Consider the following 27,403-nt stretch of genomic DNA (forward strand, 5'->3'; position numbering starts at 1 on the left):
CCATTGTATGCATTATCCTGTAGATATGGAGAGCTCTGTTCCATTTTTAGTCATTCTTTACCTCTCTGTGTTTCAGTTTGGATAATTTATTATGACTATTATTAAGTTCACTGATCCTTTCTTTTGCTATCCTGTTTGCTCTTTTTTTTTTTAAAGCAGTTATAGAACTTTTATTTGCATGTTACACCTCATTAACTTATCTCAGAATTAGCTGAGATGATAAAGTATTAATTATTAAAGTGTAAAAAAATAACATTTTTACAAGTTACTGCAATAGTAGAACTATTTTATTAAACATATGAATGTACTTATTTTGTACAAAACACATATCTTTCTCTCTGCCCCATGAAGCCACCATTCTAGAACCCCATGCTTATAAAAACACACTTTTGGCAGCAATTATGACAAGGTGAAAGAAAGTGCAATTCTGAAAGTAACAACACATAACCACAGTGGGGAACAAAAACAGGCAGAGGTTAATGGGCTTCGTGGCTAGCTCTCTGCTGACAGGCCCCAGTCCTACTCTTAACAGGAAACAATTCAGGAATAAAAACTCCTGAGTATGCTCAAGATGCTCTTGGTAGCATCCCTCTTCCAATTCCATTTATCCTGATATTGTAACTAACTAATTTGTAACTTCTTTAAGAAATTCCGCCCTGGTTTACATCCCTGTCAATTGCCCATATCCCTCTGAGCTTCAAAAACACAGAAGAGGGGCTTCCCTGGTGGCGCAGTGGTTGAGAGTCCGCCTGCCGATGCAGGGGACACAGGTTCGTGCCCTGGTCCGGGAAGATCCCACATGCTGCGGAGCGGCTAGGCCTGTGAGCCATGGCCGCGGAGCCTGTGCGTCCGGAGCCTGTGCTCCGCAACGGGAGAGGGCACAACAGTGAGAGGCCCACGTACCACAAAAAACAAAAACAAAAACACAGAAGAGTAGTAAGTTTCAAAAGGATGTCAATTGAAACCTTTTATAGATGAAACCTACTTCCTAGAAGTCAACCTGCCAAATATATGTACAGCTGGAGACGAGAGATTGTGTAAAAAGTCCAGCTGGAAAATATCTCGGGTACCCAATTAGATCCAGTTATTCTGCGTCTGTGGATTTAAAATGAGCATCATCCACAATAGATGTGTCCCTCGTTGCTTAGAAAATCCACAGTTTGCTTGATTGAGGCTATAGTCATGTGTTGGAGCTGATTCTTGAGATCCTGAAAGTTCAATCCTTCAGGCCTTGGGCAAGCCTTAATCAAATTCAGTACCTGGTTCTGGGCCACAGTGAGGCCATTTGCTGGCACGAAGCTATTCCCACCAAAGTTCCCAGTTTTACCCATTCCTGGATTGCTGATAGGTGCTCTCCCTGCTGAGGGTTGGCTGTTAGACTTGCTCGGCATCATGTGTGCATTGACTGCTTCCAGTGTATGTGTGGTGAGCTCATTCATATCCTCCAGGGGCATGATCTTAAAAGCTACCAGGCTTTTCTTGTTCTGAAAAGATCTCAGATGACCAGCCACTTTCACATATGTTTCTGGAGGAACCACAGTGTTTTCACTGCTGGCATCACCTGTGTCAACCCACTGGTGAACATCCATGGGTGCAGCCGTCATGTCATCTGTTTTGTAAACAATGTTGGTTGCAGCCTTCTCTGCATTTCTGATTATCCCCACAATAGTGACCTGTGAAATCTCAACATTTCCAATTTTGAACACTTCATCAACCAGAGTAGCAGAAAGCAGCTGAGATATGGTACAGGGTACAATATGCTGAGCTCGGGCTCTAGATTTCTTTCCAGCCTGGGAAGGTGTCAGTGATCCAGAGCCCCCAGGGGACTGTGTGTAGCCTCCAGCTCCCCCAAAAGAGGAACTGCTATAGCTTTCAAATCCACTGGTCCACATCTTCGTCACGATTCCCTCAGGAAAGAGTTCCAGAAGGTTCCGGCCTGGTGGGTTCCCCTAACCGCCTCCTCCTATTTGCTCTTAAGCCCATTGAATGCATTTTCATTTTGGATACTATGTATTTTATTTAAAGTGTTTCTATTTGGTTCATATTTGAAGATTGTCTTGCTGAGATTTTCCATATTTTTATGAAAATTTCCACCTTTTCCATTAGATAGTTACATAAAATAATTATTTTAGTTAGTTTAAGGTTTGTGTCTGATAATTCCAGCATCTGGGCCATTAGTGGTCTGCTTCTGTTTACTGTTCCTTCTCTTGTTTATAGGGCATGTTTTTGGCTTTTTCATTTATCTCATAATTATTGATTGTATGCTAAAGATTATGTTTGGAATACAGACAAGACTGAAGAAAATATTTGCCACTAAAAAGGGACACACTCCTTTTTACATACATCTGCAGTGTTATTTGTAATTGAGTTGGGGCTGGGTATTCTTGCAGCAGTGGATACAATTCACTCCTGGCTTTCGATATTTCAATGCTAGTATTAGGATTTACCATTAGGCAGAGCTTGGGATCTGAATACCAGCAAAACTCCCGATATCTCTTTATGTTATTTATTGTTCACCTGTCAGCTTTTGGAATCACGGGGAAGCTTCTCTCTTTCTCTCCTTCTCCCTCTCCCTCTCCCTCCCCCTTTCCCTATCCCTCCTTTATCTTTCTTTCTTTCTTTCTTTTTTTTACTGCTTTACCTTGGGTGATAGCTCTATGCATCCAGGTAGGCGAGGAGGCTGTCTTTTAGTTTTCCTGTTCTGTTCCCAGCCTTCAGCAGCTTCTGCTTTACACTTACAGAGGACCTGTGTGCCTGAGGGTGTGGATATCTTTCAGCTCCCCAGCCCTGCCCCAGGAAGCCCTGCTCTTGGTGAGGACCTATAGGAAGGAGTCAATGAGTGAAATCAGATTTGCTCAGTAAATGGGGCTTCTCTGGATTCTAATTCATCCTGTCAGCACCTGTGGTCATTTAAAGTTTGTTAAATGACTAGTTCAGCTAGTTTCTCCTTAACCTTGTCTGTAGCATTTCTCCTTTCCCCACTGCCTTCTGGGTGATAAAAAAGCCATTGGCCTCTTCTGTCATAGGAAAGGCTTGTCCCTTTTGGGAATTTAGTTCTTTGAGGTATTTTTGCATCGTTATCCCTCTGAGTTTTTAAAAAACTGTAGTGTTGTAGCTTAACTGGCTTATTGGTTCTCATTGTTAGGGTGGCTCTTGTTGGCTTTTGTTGTTAGGGTGGGGGTGATAGAATCTTGTAGGTTTCTTCATCTTAACTAGAAGTGGAAGTTCAAGTGATCAGTTTTGGTGGCTTGCAAGACATGGTAAAGAGTTTGGAACCTTTTTATTCTTTTGGCTGGTAAAATTGTTCCATCTCTTGTCAATGGAAGCCACTTTAAGCTGGCTTCTGTGGTCTTTGCCATGACGATCTTTGATAGCTTCCTTGCTTTTCAGTAGAACAAGATGCCTCAGGCTCCTCTTGGTCACTTCTTTAGCCAGACTCAGAACCAGTCATTTTCCTAAGGATCCCTATTTCTTTTTAACAGGAAATGGTATGATTCTAATATGATAACCTAATTTTATTATTTTCACTGTAATTTCCATGTTAGCCTCTGGGTGATGATATTGTCACTGTTGCTTTCTCATATGGACTTCATGGTCTCAGCAGTAAATATTTTTATTGGAAATCAAAATGAAAGTTTAGCCTACTGGTTTATAACTATATGCTTGTAGATTTTTAAATAAAATGATAGCTGTGTGGGTTCTTAATCTGGGGCTTGTGGACCCAATGGAATCTATGCATGGATTTTCGTGGAGAATTCTGTGTATTGACTGAAACTGTTTAATTTTAGGCAAAGATATCTTTTTCTCTCATAACTTTGGGGAAATTAGGAAGCATAATCTTAGGTAATTGAATAAAATTGTAAATAAATTTCTTGGCTAAAATAAAAAGTTAAAAAGTAATACAAGTGTGTGTATTTCCTTCTTTTACTAACATTATTTCTTAATAATAGTGTCAAACGAAAACCTTGAAAAATGCTAAATTTTATATTGTCTATTTATTTGCCTTTTGCTGCATGTCTCATTTGATGTGGTCTACCTGTTTTGCTTTTTCCTTCTTTTACCTGCTTATATGATGGTTATGCTAGTTGGTGGTAGGAAAGCTTTGGGACCATTTCTTTATTCTTATTCCTTAATTTCTACTCTGATCTAGACAAATGAATATGATTACCATTTTCCTTTCCACCTTCAGAACTTTTCTGCCTTTCTTCAATCTCAGAACCACCCTTGATGCTGTGTTGAGTAGAGAAAGGGATAAGCAATGACTGGTGAACAGATTTAACACTTTTTTTCCATCTTATTTCATAAGGCCTCTAAACACTGAATGTTGTTTTTAAATTCTGAGTACAGCTTTGAAACTGATGAAATGATTTATATATTGCCTCTCTTTTGTACAGAGCAATTTACTGAGATGTAACATCAACTCAAACTTCCCTTTTTGGCTTTTAAAGAGGCCCTGGCCATTCAAATCACCCTCATAAATCACTTCTAAACTTTGTCATTAGGAAAATTATTAATTAAATGTTTAATATATTGGTTGGCTTAGTAGTTATAGGTTAAACTTACAGTATAGTATAACTGTCTTGCTTATGTTCTTTCTGTCTGTGGGCTTCATACTACATATATAATCAATATGTGTGCTGAAATATTTATTTTACATTACATCACATCTACATTATTGTAGATGTTTACAGCTATGTCTTGGCTTTTTTTTTTTAACTCATAAAATGCACATTATGGTTTTGATGCAAAATGAAATCTCCACTTTTAACATTATTCCTTTGGGACTGTTTAGTGATTGTTTTTAGGATGTCATGGTTAAAATTGAGGGCTATCTACAGTCCTAAGTATTGGTATCAGTATTTGTTGTGCTACTTATCTGCAGGTAATTATTACTTTGATCTTGATCATGGATTCAGGTTTTTGAGGCTTTTGAGTTTTCTTTGCTTGTATCGCCTTTATTTGCGTGCTGATATTAGCCTTATTTCTGCAGTGGTGGACTATCTCGAAACAAGCATATTAGAGTTACAAAACTTGGATTTTAGACTCTTAGCTCTTCCACTTCACTTTTCTTATTTGTCAAATTGGGATGATAGTACCTTCTTTGCAAGTTACTTGTAGGGCCTTTAAATGATGACATTTGTGAAGACCCCAGGTACACGGTAGTTGATCAGTTAATGGTGAATCAGTGAGTCAGTGACTTTTTCTCTTCCCCCTTAAAAAAGAAATAGATTAAAAAAAATAATCTAACTATACTATATCATGAATTAACAGCTTTTTAAAAGGGTTTTCTCCTAAGTGGTCAGTTCATTGCAAGCCTCTTAACTAAATTTTACTGAAAGTTATTGGAATTCCAAAAGTACTTCCAGCTATAAAATTTTGTCCTGAGGAATTTGAAATCATTTAAGCTAAGCCATTTATTTTTTCCAATGAGGAAACTGAGATACGGAGATCTTAAGTGACTCATTTCAGGTTCCACAGCTGGAGGTAGTTCCCCTCACCTCCCTGATGGAACAGAAATCCAGATAGAAGCTGTACAGGAGCAGCAACTGAACATGGCCAGCAGTGCTGCTTCTGTGATGGCTGCTGCTCTAATGAAGTTCTCAAGTGGAGAGAAGTCTAATGCTCATACATATAGTATGTTTTCCAGACAAATGCAATAGTAGCAATAGGGGCTCCAATGTAGCCAAGGAACACAACAACTCCTGCTGGGGTGATTTTTCTGATTCTTTCTGCTGCCTGGGACCATGTGTCCCTGGTGTCCTGATTAGAGTGTTGTATTTAGATAACTAAATTGAGAAAATTTAGAGCAGAAAGCAAGATCCTATTTCATCATCTGTATTCATGCTCATGAGTATTGGATAAGTTCCCACACTGAGATGTGACTTTGACAAAGAGAGGGGCCCAGGGAAAGAAGAAGTGACTCAAACTTTGGGGTGGGCACCTCTGTGTTGTTAACCACAGATCTCTGACACTCTGCTGTGACAGATTGGATCAAGGATTTTCACACTCATGTCTTTTTTTTTGAAACTTTTTTGTTTGTTTGTATGTCTTAGTTTCTTTGAAATAGATTTCAGTCTATGAAAATATTTGCATTCGCAAAACTGGAATTCTTCCCATTTATGCAACTTGTTCAGATAAATCTTTTGTGGTTTGGTTATACCTTCTCAATAAAATTGATACTAGTATAATAAATAATAAATATCAAGCATTTAGTGTATTTAGCATATGCCTAGCACTGTGCTCTACATGAGAGATTTTCCTGTTTAATTGTCACCATTCTAGTATATTTTTCTGTATTTTAAATAATTATGAAAAGCTAAAGCACATATCAGTTGCATCCTAGTTTGTAAGAGAGGTCTCTAGGAGATAGTTGTAAAATTGGTTTTTCTATTGGTTATTTTTTATTTATTAAAAAAAATCAGAAAAGCCTGAGTTGTTTTTGATAGATTATTGTAAATATCCAAAGTATGCTGATGGTTACAGGTTAGAGAGAACTGAATACTGGGGAGACACTAAATGTGTGTTGGTAACCATACCCTTTGGACTAGACCGGATCAGACATCTTCACTACTTATTCCATCTCTTTATAAAGCTCCTTATGTTTTCTTCTTGTATGTAATAGGTTCCAGGTTTGATAGCCATGGGGACACTGTGAAGACTGAAATCACGTGTGTTCTATCACTTTTAAGGCAGCCCTCTCTTTAATTTCACAAGACAGACTTGAAAACCAGAAGTAACCCAACTCCAAAATTGGCAGTAAATCCTCTGACAGGGAAAAGGTGACGTACTGTGTAATAAATTCCTTTGTTGAAAAAGAGATGTTGCAATAGTGGAAACTGAAGTACCAAATGTTTCCTTTTAGATTTGGAAAGGCCTTTCCTCATTACTTATCTGTCCCTGTGGACTTCTAACAGGGGATGTGTTAAAAGATTTTTCAGATGCCCACTCGCCGCAGTGAGAGTGGATGGCAGCGTTTATAAGATGGCATAAATACTTGAAGATCATCAGGAAGCCTTGGAGATGTGTAGTGTGCCAGGGGTACTGAATGTGAGCTTTTGTTGCTGCTGATCCTGCTCTGGGATGCAGGCCGCCTGGGAATGTGGGTTATTTCTCTCCTGTGAGTGCAGCTTCACTCTCCCTCTCTGGGGGTCTTTGTATCAGAACTGAGGTTAGAGTGGTTTAGAAGAAATAAAGTCTCCAGAAGAAGAGAAAGATCTGTGGGATTAGGATTTATAGTTAAAAATCCTAATGTCATTTTTAGGTCCTCTGCAGGAATTATGTCCTAATCCTCTACCATTTAAACAGTCCATTAAAACCCTACATTAAAAACTTGACACATAACGGCCTTTTAAATTTTCGTTTTGTTATAATCTGGCTCATGCCCACCACTGCTGCCACCACTAAATGAGATGAATATAAAACAATTAAAAATTATCTTGAGATGCAGTGAAGATATATCTTAAATGTCAGCCAAGAGTTGGTAAGTTTTCATGTTTCTCTGTCCTTATTGCAAATGCTTTTCAGTTTGCCACTTAACCTTTTGGAACTAAAACGTGATTTGACAATATGACTTTATTGGGCTATTATGTTACATATTTTTAATTATCTTAATTTGAAGGCTGCATCTATCACTAATGCTGAAGTGAAAATACCAAATGTGTGACGGAGGGCGGATGAAATAAAACACCTGGAGCATTCTTCACGAACTCAGATATAGGGCAGTGAAGTGTATGGGACCAAATCCCATAATGGGAGACCCTGCCTTGCCCTTTACTATTGTACCTGAAGAGAAAGTATGGTGAATGCAGGAGTGTAGCATTGATGTTGGGCATTGAACCTCTTGGGAAAAAAAGATAGGTGTTTATTACGGAAATTGGGAAAAATAACAGAAGGACTGCATAACAAACAAAAATCGTGCATAACCCATAATCCCTGGATAACCACAGTTAAAATGTTTCCTACCAAACTAAGTGAAATCTTTATCATATTATTTGTTTTGTTCTGATAATGAAAGGTTTACCCACGTGATCATTTTGACCCTAGGTGAGAGCTCAGCTTTCTTGGAAGCAGCAGCTTTCAGAATTGCAAGTCAAAGGCTAAACTCCTCTTTAAATGTATTCTAGGCTCTCAGTGATGATTGTCAGGCTAGCTGGGAATTACCTTGTTCTAACAGAAGCAAAATACAGAGAAAAGGATGAGGAGAGACAAGAAAGTGATAGCTAATGGTTTTTCTTAAGGCAGTCATTATCCATTGCAGTATGAAGTGCTTACTCAGTGCCCAACCCCACGCTGAATGTTTTACGTTTGTTGTCTCATTTTGTCCTTGTGAGGTAGTTACTACTCCCATTCCCCATTTTCACAGTAGAGGAAACTGAGGCTTAAATAAAGAGTCCCAGACTCAACTCAGCCGGATTCAAACATCAGTCTGACTGCCTAATAGAAAATACTAACCCTTACTCTACAGGACTTTATGGCCTTAAAGTAGGGAGGGGTGTGTGTGTGTGTGTGTGTGTGTGTGAGACAGAGGGAGAGGGAGAAGGAGAGGGAGAGGGAGAGAATGAATGAGAGAATGAGAAAATTGAATACGTAGAACACAGAAGGCGACCCTGCTGCTTAACCCACAATTCCCAGGTTTTTCCTTTAGTAAAGATATAGAAGCTCTTCTGTAACGTAGGCCAGAGCGTTCACTAGAGAAATGATGGCGTTGTTGGAAACATCAAGATGAGGAAAAAACAAAGATACTCTATTAACTCTTCTAGTTTCCCAGAGTTGGCAACTTTTTCTGGATTCTAAACAAACCCACAAATAGGCACTCTAACGATGGCCTCGCAGAAGTGGTTTCACATGGCTCAGGGAAGTGGTCGTCCTTTACGTGGATAAAAGGGGCTCTTAAATATCTAAGACTCCGTTTTCAGTCATCATAAGGATTTATTTTAATCAAATCAGTCTTATTTATTCAAACAAATTATAAAGAAATTTGGTTTTTGGTAGAAATTAAACATATCACGAATTTTCCAAAATAACTCAGTTAAGATAAATGTTATCAAGCCAAATAATCTTTTTCATGTCTTCCTGCTAATGGTGTCTGATAAATACATCTACATGAACTTATCAGAAATTGTATTTGACTCAATACAAAGTTGTATGTTTGAATGGAAGAAGTCGTCTTCTTTCAATGTAAAGTTTTCTGAGCCATTTTCTTTCACCAGCAAATGGCTATCTATATAGATTAAGAATGCATTTGGTACATGTCTCTTTTTGAATTATGGTTTTCTCAGGGTATATGCCCAGTAGTGGGATTGCTGGGTCATATGGTAGTTCTATTTTTAGTTTTTTAAAGAACCTCCATACTGTTTTCCATAGTGGTTGTATCAATTTACATTCCCACCAACGCATATATATAGAATCTAAAAACAAAAACCAAAAATGGTACTGATGAACCTAGTTGCAGGGCAGGAATAAAGAGGTAGACATAGAGAATGGACTTGAGGACATGGGGTGAGAGGGGGAAGCTGGGGCGAAGCGAGAGTAGCACTGACATATATACGCTACTGAATGTAAAATAGTTGGCTTGTGGGAAGCAGCAGCATAGCACAGGGAGATCGGCTCGGTGCTGTGCGATGACCTAGAGGGGTGGGATAGGGACGAGGGGAGGGAGGCTCAAGAGGAAGGGGATATGGGGACATGTGTGTGCATATGGCTGATTCTCTTTGTTGTGCAAGAGAAACTAACACAGTACTGTGAAGCAATTACACTCCAATAAAGATCTATTAAAAAAAAAAGAATGCATTTGGCCCCAAATGTCGCTTGGTGGTTGAATGGATAAGCAAAATGTGGTATGTACATACAGTGGAATATTATTCAACCTTAAAAAGGAAGGAAATTCTGAAACATGCTACAATATGGATGAGCCTTGAGGACATTACATTAAGTGAATTAAGTCAGTCACAAAAGGACAAAAGTGTATGATTCCACTTACATGAGATACCTAGAGTAGTCAAATTCATAGAAATGGAAAGTAGAATGGTGGTTGCCAGGGCTAGAGGGGAGGGGGGATGGGGGAGTTGTTGAATGGGTACAGTTTCAGTTTGGGAAGATGAATAAGTTCTGGAGATGGATGGTGGTGATGATTGTACAACAATGCGAGTAAAAATGCCACTGAATTGTACACTTAAAAAATGATTAAATGGTAAATTTCATGTTATATATATATATTTTACCAAAATAAAGAAAAAAAGAAGAATTCATTTGGGCTTAAAAAAGAGAACTCAATTATAGTGGCTTAAACAGATAGATTTTATTTTCTTTTGTTTTAAATCTCATGTAACAAGACACCTCAGAGGAGACTGGGGCTGGTTGGGCTACCCAGCAATGCTGTCTGGTACCTGGGTCTGTCCTTTGTCTCCCACCTTCCTCAATGGGTAGGCCTTCCTGCCCATGCATGTCACCCCCTGCTCACAGGATGGCGTCTGCACCTCGTTTAGCTGTGCAGGTGCAGGCATGGGAAGTTGGATTTAGTCAGATGTTGCAGAGACATTTAGCATACTGCTCCCTGAATATCCATACACTCCTCTGTGTTTCACAGCGCCCCGCGCCCCATTGCAGTTGCCTGAGACCATGTGGCCATGTGGCTATTTCTGGCCAGTGGACTAGCGTGGAAATGATATGTGTGACTTCCAGGCTAAAGCTGTAAAGTGGCCCTGGGTAGCCCTCTCATTCTCCTGGAGGGGATATGATCCAGGAGGTGCAGTTATAGATGATGAAGCCTCCATTAGCCTGGGTTTGTTCCTGAGTGACTGTTGGAAGCACATTCCCTGGTGACCCAGGTACAACTTATAACATTAATGAGAAATTATATTTTTGTTGTGTTAAGCCACTGAGATTTGGGGGGTGTTTATTGTTGCAGGCTCGTATAGTTATTCTGACTGATACTCCAGCGTGGGCTTTTGCCAGATAAGTTTGATGAAGTGAGCAAAACATGGAGGCTTTCAGGAGTAAGAGAAAGGGTATAAGTTGATGAAGCATGGAATTTTAGTTGGATAAGGAAGGAAGTGAGGATCTAAGGGCAGTGAGGGATAGTTACAAAGCAGCAGAATTAATGGGATGGCACTTTTGGTGAGGTAGAGGGAATGTTGGAATTAGAGCAGTCAAGAGATGAGCTGGAAAGTTAGGAGGGGTGGGATGACTGCAGCTGGGACTATGGAGAAGTTAATGTTATTGATTATGGCAGAATCGTGGGAGTGAACTTACAAGGCAGTGTGGATAATTTGAAGAGAGGATTTCAGAAAATCCAGAAGCTAAGGTATTGGGTAATACCTAATATTTTAATATCTAGTATATATTAAAATCAGTAAGAATTATGACAAGGTATAGTGTTGCACAGAGTAGAAGTAAGCTGGGAGCTTAAGTCTCAAAGAAATGAGTTTGTAAGTCTGAAACTATTTCTATTCACCCTCACTCCAGAATGGTAGTTTAACCGATTCTACGTTGACAGGTGTTTTTCTGTTTGTTTATTGCCTTAGCATCTTTAAGATATTAGCCTTCTGGCCTCTTCTGTTGCTTGGGAATATGTAACTTACCAGTTAAATTTTTAAATTAAAAAAATTTTTTTTGGAGATCACCTTTTTCTTTGTGATTAGTTTTCTTTTATTTTTTATATTTTTATGTTTTATTTATTGCTTTAATACAAGTGCCTAACAAGTGCCTGGCATAAAGAAATGCCATTAGTGGCTTTGGGAATTCCTGTTTCCTCCTTTTCTTGGGGACTTAAGGAGTGGGGGAGGGGTGCAGAGTCCCTAGTGCCATCCGCTCACACTGACACCCACAGCGATGGCAGTCACTTGGACTGGACTTTGAACATCAGCCAGGCAGGGTGCTGCAGAGGTGTCCCTAGGTCCCAGCTGTATGACTCCTTCAGGTCTGGAGGGCCCCTCTGTGACTTCCCCGCTTCTCTCGGGGAAACAGAAATCATTTGGTTGCTCCCATGCATGAGAGGGCACAGCAGCTCTTCAAGGCTGCCCATCTGCCCAGGTGCTTGCTGAGACGCTCCTTACTGAGAGAGTAAAAAAAGCTCTCTCTTGTTTTTAACATCTTTATTGGAGTATAATTGCTTTACAATGGTGTGTTAGTGTCTGCATTATAACAAAGTGAATCAGCTATACATATACATATATCCCTATATCTCCTCCCTCTTGCGTCTCCCTCCCACCCTCCCTACCCCACCCCTCTAGGTGGTCACAAAGCACCGAGCTTATCTCCCTGTGCTATGCGGCTGCTTCCCACTAGCTATCTGTTTTACATTTAGTGGTGTATGTATGTCCATGCCACTCTCTCACTTCATCCCAGCTTACCCTTCCCCTCCCCGTGTCAAGTCCATTCTGTACGTCTGCGTCTTTATTCCTGTCCTGCCCCTAGGTTTGTCAGAACCATTTTAATTTTTTTTTAGATTCAATATATATGTGTTAACATACGGTATTTGTTTTTCTCTTTCTTACTTCACTCTGTATGACAGACTCTAGGTCCATCCACCTCACTACAAATAACTCAATTTCATTTCTTTTTATGGCTGAGTAATATTCCATTGTATATATGGAATATATACATCTTCTTTATCCATTCATCTGTCGATGGACACTTCGGTTGCTTCCATGTCCTGGCTATTGTAAATAGAGCCGCAGTGAACATTGTGGTACATGACTCTTTTTGAATTATGGTTTTCACAGGGTATATGCCCGGTAGTAGGATTGCTGGGTCATATGGTAGTTCTATTTTTAGTTTTTTAAGGAACCTCCATACTGTTCTCCATAGTAGCTGTATCAATTTACATTCCCACCAACAGTGCAAGAGGGTTCCCTTTTCTCCATACCCTCTCCAGCATGTATTGTTTGTAGATTTTTTTATGATGGCCATTCTGACTGGTGTGAGGTGATACCTCATTGTAGTTTTGATTTGCATTTCTCTAATGATTAGTGATGTTGAGTATCCTTTCATGTGTTTGTTGGCAATCTGTATATCTTCTTTGGAGAAATGTCTATTTAGGTCTTCTGCCCATTTTTGGATTGGGTTGTTTGTTTTTTTGATATTGAGCTGCATGAGCTGCTTGTTAATTTTGGAAATTAATCCTTTGTCAGTTGCTTCATTTGCAAAGATTTTCTCCCATTCTGAGGGTTGTCTTTTCATCTTGCTTATGTTTTCCTTTGCTGTGCAAAAGCTTTTAAGTTTCATTAGGTCCCATTTGTTTATTTTTATTTCCATTTCTCTAGGAGGTGGGTCAAAAAGGATCTTGCTGTGATTTATGTCATAGAGTGTTCTGCCTGTGTTTTCCTCTAAGAGTTTGAGAGTGTCTGGCCTTACATTTAGTTCTTTAATCCATTTTGAGTTTATTTTTGTGTATGGTGTTAGGGAGTGTTCTAATTTCATTCTTTTATGTGTAGCTGTCCAATTTTCCCAGCACCACTTACTGAAGAGGCTGTCTTTTCTCCATTGTATATTCTTGCCTCCTTTATCAAAAATAAAGTGACCATATGTGCGTGGGTTTATCTCTGGGCTTTCTATCCTGTTCCATTAATCTATATTTCTGTTTTTGTGCCAGTACCATACTGTCTTGATGTAGATTTGTAGTGTAGTCTGAAGTTCAGGAGCCTGATTCCTCCAGCTCTGTTTTTCTTTCTCAAGATTGCTTTGGCTACTCGGGGTCTTTTGTGTTTCCATACAAATTGTGAAATTGTTTATTCTAGTTCCGTAAAAAATGCCATTGGTAGTTTGACAGGGATTGCATTGAATCTGTAGATTGCTTTGGGCAGTAAAGTCATTTTCACAATGTTGATTCTTCCAATCCGGGAACATGATATATCTCTCCATCTGTTTGTATCATCTTTAGTTTCTTTCATCAGTGTCTTCTAGTTTTCTGCATACAGGTCTTTTGTCTCTTTAGGTAGGTTTATTCCTAAGTATTTTATTCTTTTTGTTACAATGGTAAAAGGGAGTGTTTCCTTAATTTCTCTTTCAGATTTTTCAACATTATAAGAATGCAAGAGATTTCTGTGCATTAATTTTGTATGCCGCTACTTTACCAAATTCATTGATTAGCTCTAGCAGTTTTCTGCTGGAATCTTTAGGATTCTCTATGTATAGTGTCATGTCATCTGCAAACAGTGATAGCTTTACTTCTTCTTTTCCGATTTGGATTCCTTTTATTTCTTTTCTTCTCTGATTGCTATGGCTGAAACTTCCAAAACTATGTTGAATAATAGTGGTGAGAGTGGACAAGCTTGTCTTGTTCCTGATCTTAGAGGAAATGGTTTCAGTTTTTTGCCATTGAGAATGATGTTGGCTGTGTGTTTGTCATATATGGCCTTTACTATGTTGAGGTAAGTTCCCTCTATGCCTACTTTCTGGAGGGTTTTTATCATAAATGGGTGTTGAATTTTGTCGAAAGCTTTTTCTGCATCTATTGAGATGATCATATGGTTTTTCTTCTTCAATTTGTTAAAATGGTGTACCACATTGACTGATTTGTGTATATTGAAGAATCATTGCATTCCTGGGATAAGTCCCACTTGATCATGGTGTATGATTCTTTTAATGTGCTGTTGGATTCTGTTTGCTAGTATTTTGTTGAGGATTTTTGCATCTATGTTCATCAGTGATATTGGCCTGTAGTTTTCTTTTTTGTGTGACATCTTTGTCTGGTTCTGGTATCAGGGTGATGGTGGCCTCACAGAATGAGTTTGGGAGTGTTCCTCCCTCTGCTATATTTTGGAAGAATTTGAGATGGATAAGTGTTAGCTCTTCTCTAAATGTTTGATAGAATTCGCCTGTGAAGCCATCTGGTTCTGGACTTTTGTTTGTTGGAAGATTTTTAATCACAGTCTCAATTTCAGTGCTTGTGATTTGTTTGTCTGTTCGTATTTTCTATTTCTTCCTTGTTCAGTCTCGGAAGGTTGTGCTTTTCTAAGAATTTGTCCTTTTCTTCCAAATTGTCCATTTTATTGGCATATAGTTGCTTATAGTAATCTCTCATGATCCTTTGTATTTCTGCAGTGTCAGTTGTTACTTCTCCTTTTTCATTTCTAATTCTGTTGATTTGAGTCTTCTCCCTTTTTTTCTTGATGAGTCTGGTTAATGGTTTATCAATTTTGTTTATCTTCTCAAAGAACCAGCTTTTAGTTTTATTGATCTTTGCTATTGTTTCCTTCATTTCTTTATCATTTACTTCTGATCTGATACTATGATTTCTTTCCTTCTGCTAACTTTGGGGTTTGTTTGTTCTTCTTTCTCTAATTGCTTTAGGTGTAAGTTTAGGTTGTTTATTTCTTGTTTCTTAAGGTAGGATTGTATTGCTATAAACTTCCCTCTTAGAACTGCTTTTGCTGCATCCCATAGGTTTTGGGTTGTTGTGTGTTCATTGTCATTTGTTTCTAGGTATTTTTTGATTTCGTCTTTGATTTCTTCAGTGATCTCTTGGTTATTTAGTGGTGTATTGTTTGGCCTCCATGTGTTAGTATTTTTTTACAGATTTTTTTCCTGTAATTGATATCTAGTCTCATAGCATTTTTACAGATTTTTTTCCTGTAATTGATATCTAGTCTCATAGCATTGTGCTCGGAAAAGATACTTGATACGATTTAATTTTCTTAAATTTGTGAAGGCTTGATTTGTGACCCAAGATATGATCTATCCTGGAGAATGTTCCATGTGCACTTGAGAAGAAAGTGTATTCTGTTGTTTTTGGATGGAATGTCCTATCACTATCAATTAAGTCCATTGTGATTAGTTTTTAATATTTTCTCTTTGTCTCTCTTCCGGCATTTTCCACTATGGTATACCTAAGGATAGATTTGTTTTTATTTACTTTTTTTGGAACTCTGTATGCATCTTTAATTTTAGGATTTCCTTATAGCTTAAATTCTGGAAACTTATTTATTATTTCTTCAAAGATTAGTGCCCCCTCCCCCATTCTTTCTCTTCTCTTTCAAAATGTCTATTAATATGTTGGATCTTCTCATTTTATACTTTAGGTTTCTTAACTCCTCATTTTCCTTCTCTTTATCATTCTAAGCTGCTGTAAATTTTGGCTATTGAGAATAAAGCTGCTATGAAAATTCAAGTGCAAAACTTATATTTTTCTTGGATAAGGTACCTAGGAATGAGGAACTGTGGTTTTAGTAGTAAGAAATATTTATCTTTCCTATGTCAATTACCCTGGAAAAAATGAAAAATACAAACATTTCTTAGTCATATTTCATAATAAAATTTATCAGCACACCTGTTGTGAGATAGTTGAACTCACGCATTTTCCACCTCTGAAGAGTCACACACTATCATACATTCAACATATTCCAAGATAATGCTTACTAACATGTAGGAAGATACTGTTCTTTACAAACTTCAATATATTATGAATAAAATGCATTCATATTATATATGAACAAAGAAGTCTTATTGAGAACTCTGTTGTGATTTTCTCTTTAGAGCAAAGGTAAGAGTTGCAAAATCTCTAATTTTAAAAGAGGATGATTTCAATTAGTCCATCTTCAAGGAAATATATTTATAAACTGCCTACATACTTCTTACACCAGTTATGTCTGCTTTAATTAAGGAAGGAAAATGTTCCTCATTTCCCAAGTGAGAAACATTTCCTAAAATCACATCCCCAGGGTTGTTCTTAGTCTAAACTTCCATATAGAAATGTCTGGAATAGAAATTTTTAAATATCAGAATCCAAGTGTCTAAGCTTTCACATTCAAAAGTGCAGAGAATCTCAACATCAACAAACTATATTTCTACGAAAATCAAAATTACAACTTATATATCCCTTATTTAAATAATAGTGGTGTCACGTTAGAGTTAACTGTAGGTAATCACTGGATTGTAATGCATGCAGAGATGAAGAAAATTTCAAGGGTTCCTAAATATCATTATAAAAATGAATATTTTACATTATGTAAAATTATGATTATTATGATCTCTAGAGAAAGATATATAAAGATTATGAACAAATAAACTTCAGTAATGACAAAGTAAAATTTTTACCTTCATTTTCAGTTGCTTTCTAAAATTACTAGTTAGTCTCAACCTCATTGAATTAATGAAAATAAAATGTATCCCATGACAGATTTTTGTGGCAGAACCTAGTCCTTTAAAAAACATATGAAACAAAAATAGCACGAGAAGTTTCCGGGTACAAATTATAATATATTATAATATTTAGATCCCCTCAACCAATTCTTGGAAACTCAACGTCATTGTTTGTAAACTAGTCATATAAAATGATTCTAAAAGTATAAATGAGTTTACATCGACCAGTTGACTCTGACAAGCTGCCATCCCACCACCTACCACAGATAGCATCCAACAGAAGCTTGTGGTGCTTAAAACACATTTCACCACCTGCCAAGGAGGCAGACTCCACGGTGGAGAAGACTGGAGCTGTAAGACACAGGTGACTAAGTGCCACACAGTGGCAGTGGTGCTGGCCAGTGGAGCAGGGGTATGCATTGTGTATCCCCCAGACCCCAAGAAGGCTGCTCTGCCTGCATCAGTGTACCCTTGTATGGCACAGAACTTGCAGAATTTTAGCTTCTGTGGAGTTCTCTGAGGACGAATGCACGTACTGCCATCAGGCAGTTAGAGGTAAAGACATCAAGATGCTTTCAATCCTGGATCCTGAAGAGGCTGAACTTTGTACCTGATTGTACAGCAGGTTAAATTCTACATACCATCCTCTCTGGAGCTGCTGCCACAACTTCTCCTGGTGGGTGAAGAGTCATCACAGTGCTTTTTCACAGGGGGAATGTAAGAAGGAATGACAGCCTGGGCACAGCTCTGCACAAAGTGAAACACCTCCTCCTTGGAGGGAGAGTCAAGGTCATCAAAAAAGATACCCCCAATACCCCTCCAGTCCCCATGATGGGCTATAAAAAAGTCATCGTCACATCATTTTTAAAATTTTGGGTAGAGATCTGCACCATGTTGGTCACAAGCCTCCTTTAGAGTCCCATGAAAATGGACTGCATCCTCTTGGTTCAAGTATGTTGGGGTAAGGTCACATCCACCACCAAACCACCACTGCTTGTTACCTACCAGATCAAGACATGTGATTCTGATGTGGACTTTGAGATGCCAAGGAAATGTATTATAATTCTGATGTCTGGGTATGGGGCATACTGGAGTCTCAGTAATAGGAAACACACTAGGAAAGAGTGAGCTGGGACTGGGCTAAGGTTTGGGATTCGAGGGAGAGACATGGCCATGGAGGTTGGCTCTCAGCAGGCTGTGGGAATGTCCAGGGTTTCTGATGAGTCCAGAGTTCTCAGCTAAATCCTCAAGGTTGGTCTGTAGAGCACACAGTCAAGGCACTGGCATCTGGACTGGCCAGAATGGCAGTTAACTGAGTGTTCAGTAGCCAACCAGGGGTCCAACACCTCTGGGGAGATCTGACAAAATGTAGCAGCACCTCTGCCAACTACTGTGTCCTCTGGTCCTAGCACCAAGTAGGTGCTCATTAACAATCTGTTGTGTGAACAGATGGGGAAAGAAATGAAAATAAAGTTCATATTTTGGGGACTGATAAGTACCAGGCAGGAATCTGCTTCCAACCTTTGCCCTAGACTCCTAACCAAACAGGAAGAATCTGGAGAGATACCTCTAGTGGTGGTTTTGTAGATTCCTTTGGGATTTCTACATAAACAATTATATCATCTGCAAATAGGAGCAGTTTTGCCTTTTTCTTTCTGATCTTTAAGCCTTCTACTTCATTTTCTTGACTTAGTGCAATGGCTCGAACCTCCAGTGTATTGTTGAATAAAAGTGATAAAAGCAGACATCTTTGCCTTCTTCCTGATCTTAGGGAGAAATAATTCAGTCTTTCACCATTAAGTATGAAGTTAACTGTAGGTTTTTTGCAGATGTTCTTTATTTCTAGAAATTAATAGTTGAATTTAGAGGCTTGATCAGATTGAGGTGTAATTTTTTTGGTGTGGGGCAAGACTACAAAGGTGTAATTTTATCAAGGTATATGTAATATCTGTATCTTTTTGTGATATTAGCAGCCATTGACGATTGTTGCCTATAGCAATTATTAAATTATAGGTTACAAACAGTTATATTCTAATTTTGTTAATTTCTTCTTCATTTATTAACTGGGATACTACTATGGAGAAAATTTTTCTTCATAAACCTTCTGGTTACCCTGCTATGCAGTTCCTATAGGAAGGACAGAGAAATGCTTGATTGTTTTCTTTCATTTATCCATTTTCAGAATAGTGAGTTGGTTCCATAGCATCTTCCAAAGGTGTTTTTAAAACATAAGCTATGAATTCACTATGTATTTCAGTCTATTTAGTCATTCTTATTGATGATAAATAATTGTGTACTTTTCTAAGTTCTTTTGGAATTTGGTATTTATCACTTTCCCTCTAGGTTTGTAGTTAGGTCTTCATTCTTTGTATAATCCATGTCTTCTGCTAAGATCTGACAATATAAATACACTCTTGCTTGCATGATTAAGGACAGAAGGAAGATGTATTGAAAGACTTATTTCTAATATCTATGAATAAAGAATGGAACTGTTTGCCTCTGAATCACACTTCAGCTATATGGCAGCATATTCTAAGAAACCTTGGAAATTTGTGAATAAAACGATAAAATCAAACTTTTCTTTGACTGGAACCTACAGAACAAGCTTTTGGTGTCAAGGCTATTATGTTAAAGGTGATATATGTCAGAATAGAAGTCATAATTTTAAATTTCTTGGAAAAAAACCAAGCATTGGAAAACCCTATATATTCCTGTATAACTACAGAGGAAAAAGTCTGACACATACTGTGTATTTTTGCTGTAATGTTAACTTCATGTGGTTTAGCTGTTTGCCTTGAGGCATGTGTACATAACCTTCTGAACACCCATTTAGCTTATAATATGCCAGTTTCCTAACAATTATTATTGTTCTAAAGTATAACATTTCACTGTTCAACATCAAATACGTACACAAAGGGAATTAAAATTTATGGAGTTTCTTGAGCTTACACAGTGTCTCTACATAGTAAGTGTCGAAAATGGTTTCTTTTCTATTAGCTTTATTTTAATTTTTCCCCTGATTATAAAAATAATATGGCAAACATTTAACAAAATAGGGATCACCATAATCCTGCCCACAAAGTAATATATTAAATTGCATACCTAGATGAAGATCTAAGTGTAGATACTCACAAAGATCTTGAAGGAGATTTACATTTACTTTACCAAAAAATACAGGCAAGTTATTTCTGACAAAACATAGGTGATTTAAAAAAAAAAAAAAAAACTTTCACAAGTTTCGAACAGTTTGTATTTTTGGCAATGAGTGTATAATGTATGTGTATACATAATATACATATATGTGTGTATACATACATGCATGTGTATATGGGGGGCAGAGGAAGGGGGGGAAGGAGGAGAGGTGTACATATGCAGAGAAAATTTCTGAAATGAATGGCACCAACATGATTTAACAATTACAGATAACATTTTTAAGGGAGATTTGTTGTTAGTGCCTAATGTCTGTTACAGTACATACTAGCCAAACAGAAAATGTGTATTATATCAGTTTGTATTGGTTTAAATTTCATAAATTTAAGAACTTTTGATTAAAATATATTCACTACCATATATAAAATAAATAACCAACAAGGGCCTACTGTATAGAAATTATAAAACAGTTTTTTGTGGTTATACAGCAATGGAAATGAAACAGAACCCTAGGTGGTTCCTAGGTAGAGAGTCTAAATTCACGTATTATGTGAATAATTCCTATGAAAAAGGGGTTTCCTTTTAAGATTAGACATGTGTTTCTTTAGTTTCTGTCAAATCTCTTTACTAAAATTACTAGATTGCTCGTAGAAATCATTTCATCCCTCACTGAATTATTCTCCAACATAACTACTTCTTTAGTGGTGCATAGGGGTGGTTTAATGCTAGTAAGACAAGAAGGATGTTTAGTACTGCCTTTCCTCAACCGTTCTTGGTTTCCTTGGCTTTCTAGGATGTGGAGAGCATCTTGTGCGCACCATACTGGCTAGAGAATGTTCACACGCTTTACAAGCTGAAGATGCCCACCAAGCTCTGCTGGAAACTATGCAAAACAAGTTTATCAGTAAGTATAACATTAAGAAAATTACTTCCTTGTAAATAGAGGTTGTTCCTCTGAGCTGTAAGCTTCATGAGTCAGGTGCCACATTTGTACTGCTAGACCTAGGTCCAGGGTTTAGCATGGACTTAGACCCTAAGTTAACATTGGCTGTGAAAAGAAATTCCATCAAAATAGCTACTACTGCATGAAATTTACCATATAACCAATGTAATGCCCAAGTTGTGAGACACTGTCCAGGATTAGAGTCATACACAGTGGAATAAAATTCTACTAAAACAAAATTCAAGGGGCAACCTCATTTAAAAGTTTTTCTGTAATACAATTTGACTCTTTTTAAAAAAAAGTTAGTGTTGTATTCATGAATCCAGTGCTGCCACACACAGTTGTCTAGGGTTGAGTTGAAATCTGGCCTGGCTCCATTTGCCAAACCCATATAACCTGATGTGAGGCTGCGTCTGGTTGGAGGAAGGGATGGCTTTTTCTAATATGCAGGAAGATTTTGTGTAGCCTCGCAATGGCCCTGTAGATAACTGTTACTGTGGATTAAAACTATTTGACTCGGGTTTTTCCCATCATTTAACATTGAGCTTACCACTATGGTAAAGGCTTGTGAAGTTGTATAAAAAATATAAAATGTAGTTAAAAATAAGGGGGACTTAACTGGCGGTCCAGTGGTTAAGACTCCGTGCTCCCAAGGCAGGGAGCGTGGGTTCGATCCCTGGTTGGGGAACTAAGATCCCACATGCCACACAGCATGGCCAAAAAATAAAATAAATAAATGAATGAATGAATGAATAAATAAATAAAATTGAATTAAAAAAAAAAAGACGCGTCCTCTAACTCTTCCCAGCAACCCTATCCCATAAAAAACAAAAAAACAAAAAAAAAACCCCCAAAAACAAGTTAGGGTAATAAGCCATGAACACATAAATGAGGGGAAGAGTATCACAGGGTTAATCTGGGGGGTGTCTCCACATAGAGAATCAAGACAGGATAATATAAGGTGCTAATTATGTGGTGAGGACAACACAGATGAAAGCGTAGGAAGAAATCACCTGAAAAGGATTCATGGATGATGAACTCCTAGAACTGGCCCCAGGAGGCCGGGAAAGGTGGGGAAGAAAGGAGTGTGAGCACAGACATGACAGTGGGGTTAGGCATGGTGAGGGCTTGACACCTGCATGACTCTTACCTAGAGGGCAGTGTTCCTGATGTGCAGCGGGGCTGGATAGGCCAGGTGAGGCCAGGTCCCGAGGACCTTAAAATCTCTGTGTAGGAGTTCATGTTCGACCTGATAGAAAGGAGAGAACCCTTATGTATTCTTAAGTTGATCAATAAAATGATGTTTTAAAGGAGGGTTTATAAAGTAGATCTCAGGTTGTCCAAGACCATGTCTATAGGAGACCGACATTAGGGGCTGGAATGGTCCAGGCCATGGAGAGGAAATGGTGATTTTGAGGGAGGGGTCCATGGAGAAAGTGGAAATATTGATAGATTTTGCTGCTAGGAGTATGTAGCCCTCTGGGTCCAGTCAGGAGGTAGAAACCATACATTAGGTTAATCAGGAGGAGTTTAATATAAGGAATTGTTAACTATGATGAAAGAGTAACTGGAGGCTGTAAGGAAGCTCTCTGTGGTGCCCTAGATCTGAGAGTGTCCAGGGAAGGACATGCTTGGGAGGGGCTCAGACCTTGTTGGAGAAGGTGTGGTTCAGCAGGTAGCAGAGAAGTTCACTAGTTTGGCCTGGCTGGGACTGGTCTGGAGTTGCTGGGCAAACAATAGGCCACCCTCCGGAGTGCAGTGTAGATGGGGAACAGATAATCAGCACCTGGTGGCTGGGTATGCCGTGGGAGCCCAGCATCAAGGGGGCGTGCAGAGGACACAGGACTGCAGGACACAGAGGCCACAGGGCCCCTGCAGAGGGGACGAACGCTCAGTGTGTGACCACCTGGGCCACAAGGGCTGTGTGCAGGCTGTGCAGGGCCTGGCCCAGGGAGTCCCGATGGGCACCTGTGTGTAACCACTGGGGACCTCTGGTTTCCATGTCGACAGGGCCCAGCCTGCCAGGTCACAGCAGGGCTGCGTCCTGGGCCTGTGTCTGGGGCAGACTTTACCAGATGTCCCACACCTACATTGACTCTTCTCCCCAGCCCATGGTGGACAGTGCAGGCAGGGTGCCTGTTGTAACTCTTTTAATGTTCTCTAACTCGGTTTAATGCCTGACTCCTTGCCCTCATTCTGTTAGTCCTCTCCATGTAAGCCTGCTCTCTTTTTACATGGCACTTTATATTTGTTTTGCTGCCATTTTGTCTTCGTTGGGTGGCATCTGGATTCCAGGGACTTTCTGTGTCACTGTGGAGGGACCATCTGGCTCATGGCCGCCCTCTTCCCTCTGTTGGCTTGTGCTGGGATGGGGCTTGCGCTCCACCTCCCCATGGGTCACTGGCCTCTCTCCCTGATGAACTCACTATGGTGTCTGTGGTCTTGTTGTAACCTCTGGCTTCTGCAGTACATATAGCGTCCACTGACAGCAGATGCTAGTGGTAATGGGGTCAGGTGGTCTGAAAACATAGAATAATAAGGGGATTGTCAAGCCCTCTTGGCCCAAGCATATCAGGCTACTTTTCCATTCTATTCCTAGAGAGCCTTACCGGCCTGAAGGTGGCATGGCAATGGGCAACGTCCCTACCTGGCTTCCTGTTCCTTTAAGCCTCATCTGTTCTTGGATCCTCTGAATCTAGGGCTTTGTCACTGGCTCCTCTTTTTCTTCCACACTCACCAGCTTGGGAAGAGGAACAGAAACCCATACCAGGAATCAATGCTTTTCTTCTAGTTTTCCCAAAAATGTCAAGGTGTCCAGTCACACCCCTACCCCAGCCCTACCCTTAGGATACTGGTGGGGACCTGGCTAAGCAAGGGTTGCCCCAAACTATTTGCCAAAATTTAGGCTTTACCTGTTTAAAACACTTTTCATCTCAAAGCTGTCTCTACTTAGAATTTATGAAAATCCACTCAAGGATAAAATATAAGTTTTATAATATAAGCATGCAACTGATGGGATAGGTGGGGCATTCCAGGGATGGGAATAAAACGGAATTACTGGACTTCCCTGGTGGCGCAGTGGTTAAGAATCTGCCTGCCAATGCAGGGGACACAGGTTTGAGCCCTGGTCTGGGAAGATCCCACATGCCGTGGAGCAACTAAGCCCGTGCGCCACAACTACTGAGCCTGCGCTCTAGAGCCCGCAAGCCACAACTGCTGAAGCCCGTGCCCCTAGAGCCTGTGCTCCTCAACAAGAGAAGCCACTGCAACGAGAAGCCTGCACACCACAACAAAGAGTAGGCCCCGCTCGCCGCAACTAGAGAAAGCCTGCCTGCAGCAGCAAAGACCCAATGCAGCCAAAAATAAAAAAATATAAATAAATACATAAATTTATTTTAAAAAAACTGAATTACTTCCTCAGATTTATAAGCATTGTTGCTTAGGCCTTTAATATGTATCATGCCCTCTTAGGAAAGATTTTTAGGGTAGAGAGAGAAAGAAAAACAGATTATAGGCAAGAAACAACTGGATTTATCTGAAGGAAGAACAGAGTGAATAACTAGAAAAAATTTCAATATGAAGAGATTTTATACAGGTGCTTTCTTTCAGTTATTTGACCTGAGGTCATGAAAACATAAATAACGGTATGAACTACATGCATGCTGGTAAGAATCACTTGATGGCAAATTGTGAGCTGAGGAATGCATTAGGAATGGACTTTGAGGTCTGCCTTCGGTGATCTTTCAGAAAAAGGTTGATGATGTTCATGTTACTACATCTTCAAATATATCAGAATCAGACTTGAGTCTCCTTGTTCTTTTGTTTTAACAATTACCATCGTGGAATGCTGTTTTTAAGGGAAACCAAATTCTTGGCCTGAACAGCCTGTGTAATTTATGTAATTTGCTATTAGTTGCCCAGCTATACCAGTTTTCACCAGAGGTGAAAACTCGACACTCAGGAGAAATTCACTTCCTGGGAACCCTGCAATGGGTGTGTGATAACGGCACATGGTAGTTTTCTCCTTGTTGAGAGTGACCTGAACTCTTTACTGTGTCTGAAACCACAGATTCACTAGCTAGTTGTACATCTCCAGATTTGGGTCCATGCTGAGGAGTTCCTGAGCTCCACTCCTTTCTCTTCTGATGCTTTGTTGTCCTCTTTGTATAACTCTTGAAACTCCTCAGAGAGTTGGGCTGTAGTACTTCATTTTTCCACTGGATCCCATGACCTAATGCATATTGAACACTCATCTTAAAAATTCCAGACTCTTGGAAAGGAATCAGAAATTTCAGAACTCATCAACCCTGCTCACTAAATCGTTGAAGAAACTTATTTTGCAATAGTTCAGTGACTTGTCCAAAGTCACCTGGTTAGTCAGTGGGTGTTCATTCTGCAAGGTCACACTGCCCCCCCCCCCGCCCCGCTTTTTAAGCAAAATAAAATGTGGAATACAGAAAAACAGTGTCCTGGGAGTTAAGACAGCTGAGTTTCACTCTTAACTCTGTGTCTGACTCACTGAATCTATCAAGTTACTTAAGTTCTGTTTTGTTTTCTTAAAAAAAAAAAAAAGTTAGACAAGAGACAGTTTCTAAATTCCTCCACCATGCTAAGTTTTATGAATTCTGTACTGTATTACACCTGTAAATATGTGGTTCTTTTTAATCAGGTGATTTGGGATTGGAAAATCAAAAATTTCTGGGACCACTTGGGAACTATCAAGAAGCATGGATGATATTTACAAAGTGATTAGAATGAAATAAATTGAATTTACCAGGGACCTGGATGAGAAGCAAGGTCTGGTTCTTTCCTGTTTTAACAGTGATGAAATTAGTTGTTGGTTTTAGGACAAGCCTCTTTGTTCTCAGTTTCCTCGTGTATAAAACGAGGGGGCCTAGCTCGATGGTCCCCAAAGTCCTTTCTAGCTCCAAAATTCTGTTTGGTCCCTGGTTTGTTCACAGGCCAATCTAAACTGTGTGTGTGAAAGTACAGTCGTAAAGCAATTTAGTCCTTAGTTGAAACTATAAATTAAAGCTATTAAAGGTGGATCGGAAGTTTCTATTGAGGTGATTTGGTCGAAATCCTTTCTGGTGATGGCTGTGGTAAGCTAGCCACCACTTCCTTGGTTTTGTGGAAAGGCATCACGATACTCTTCCTTTCTTGCTTCCTTTGTTTTTTCTTAAACAAAAAAAAGATTTGCATAAATAATATATCTAGAGATTCTCACTGCAGTATATACTTAGAAACATTTTATATAATAATCAGGACAGACTTATTCCAAGACTCCGGCGGTTCTTCAGTCACAGTTCTGGTTTTCCTGCCCAGGCACTGGTTCCTGTGGCGGTTTCTGCTCATGAGGCTCTGCTCTGATGCTGTGATTCTCTATATATGACTGTCTGTCTCTCCAGTTGTAGGGGAAGTTGTTTACCTTTTGATCTCACTTTTCTGACGGATCTAAGAAGAGTTGTTGATTTTTCAGTTTCTTTAGCTTTTTACTTGTTAGGATAGAGCGGTGACCTCTGAAGTCATTACATGCTGGACCAGAAACCAGAAGTCTCCTCCACAGTCTTTTTCCAACGGTTATTTTCACATTAAAAATTTTTTTCTATAATCAAGGATTAAAAAAAATGGTTTCCAGTTTTAATTTGTCTTTTTCTGATGAGTAAATTTTCAAATATAACTTGGCCTTTTATATTAATCTGTGAATTATCTGCTAATAGCTTTAGACCATTTTTCTGTTGTACTGTGTGGGTGATTTTCTTTTAATTGACATTTAACTTTTATTAATGGTAAAATTACCTTAAATAAAATATTCTAAAATGACACAGCATAACCATTTGTACAGAATTTTAAAATAACCCTCTCTTTTTGAGTGATGTTATGTTTGATATCTGTGACCTTCTGCAATAATGAGGGATTTTTAAAAAAGTAATTTTACACTGGATTAAATAATTTGTTTTTATGTATTTTTTCTAAAGTAGTCAGCAACTTATTAAAATAAAGATTTTTCCAGTTTTTTTTTGTAGTTTGAAACAAACTCTGAAATTATCTTAAATGTAGGGTTCTTTTAAAAATCTATTTTTGATAAATGAGGCTTTAATGTGATAGAGTAAAATTGAAAGACATTTTGAAGATTAAAATGTTTTCGTTTCCACTTGTATTACCATTATGCCAAGATCCAGAGCTTTGGTTTGACTTAATGTAGGAAGCGTAAAACAGAATAACCGATTT

At 38.9% G+C, this 27,403-nt stretch overlaps 1 protein-coding gene and 1 pseudogene across 7 annotated transcripts in view; one reads left to right on the forward strand and one right to left on the reverse strand.

Annotated features, from left to right (window-relative positions):
- Positions 1-27,403, forward strand: part of TASP1 (taspase 1) — a 238,846-nt gene that overhangs the window by 126,262 nt on the left and 85,181 nt on the right. For all 7 annotated transcript variants that reach the window (XR_002647452.2, XM_089896558.1, XM_089896556.1 and 4 more), the window contains one exon: positions 21,023-21,133. Coding sequence is in view for 6 of the 7 variants with exons in the window: in XM_089896558.1 (XP_089752684.1) it covers positions 21,023-21,133 (111 nt within the window). In the remaining variant the exon portion in view is untranslated. The remainder of the gene's footprint in view (positions 1-21,022; positions 21,134-27,403) is intronic.
- On the reverse strand, positions 1,085-1,962 carry LOC111185014 (replication protein A 32 kDa subunit pseudogene; annotated as a pseudogene).

Source organism: Delphinapterus leucas, chromosome 15 (assembly GCF_059928025.1).
Source record: "Delphinapterus leucas isolate spDelLeu-1000000601 "Yukka" chromosome 15, BTC_Dleu_Yukka2, whole genome shotgun sequence".
Classification (NCBI taxonomy): domain Eukaryota; kingdom Metazoa; phylum Chordata; class Mammalia; order Artiodactyla; family Monodontidae; genus Delphinapterus; species Delphinapterus leucas.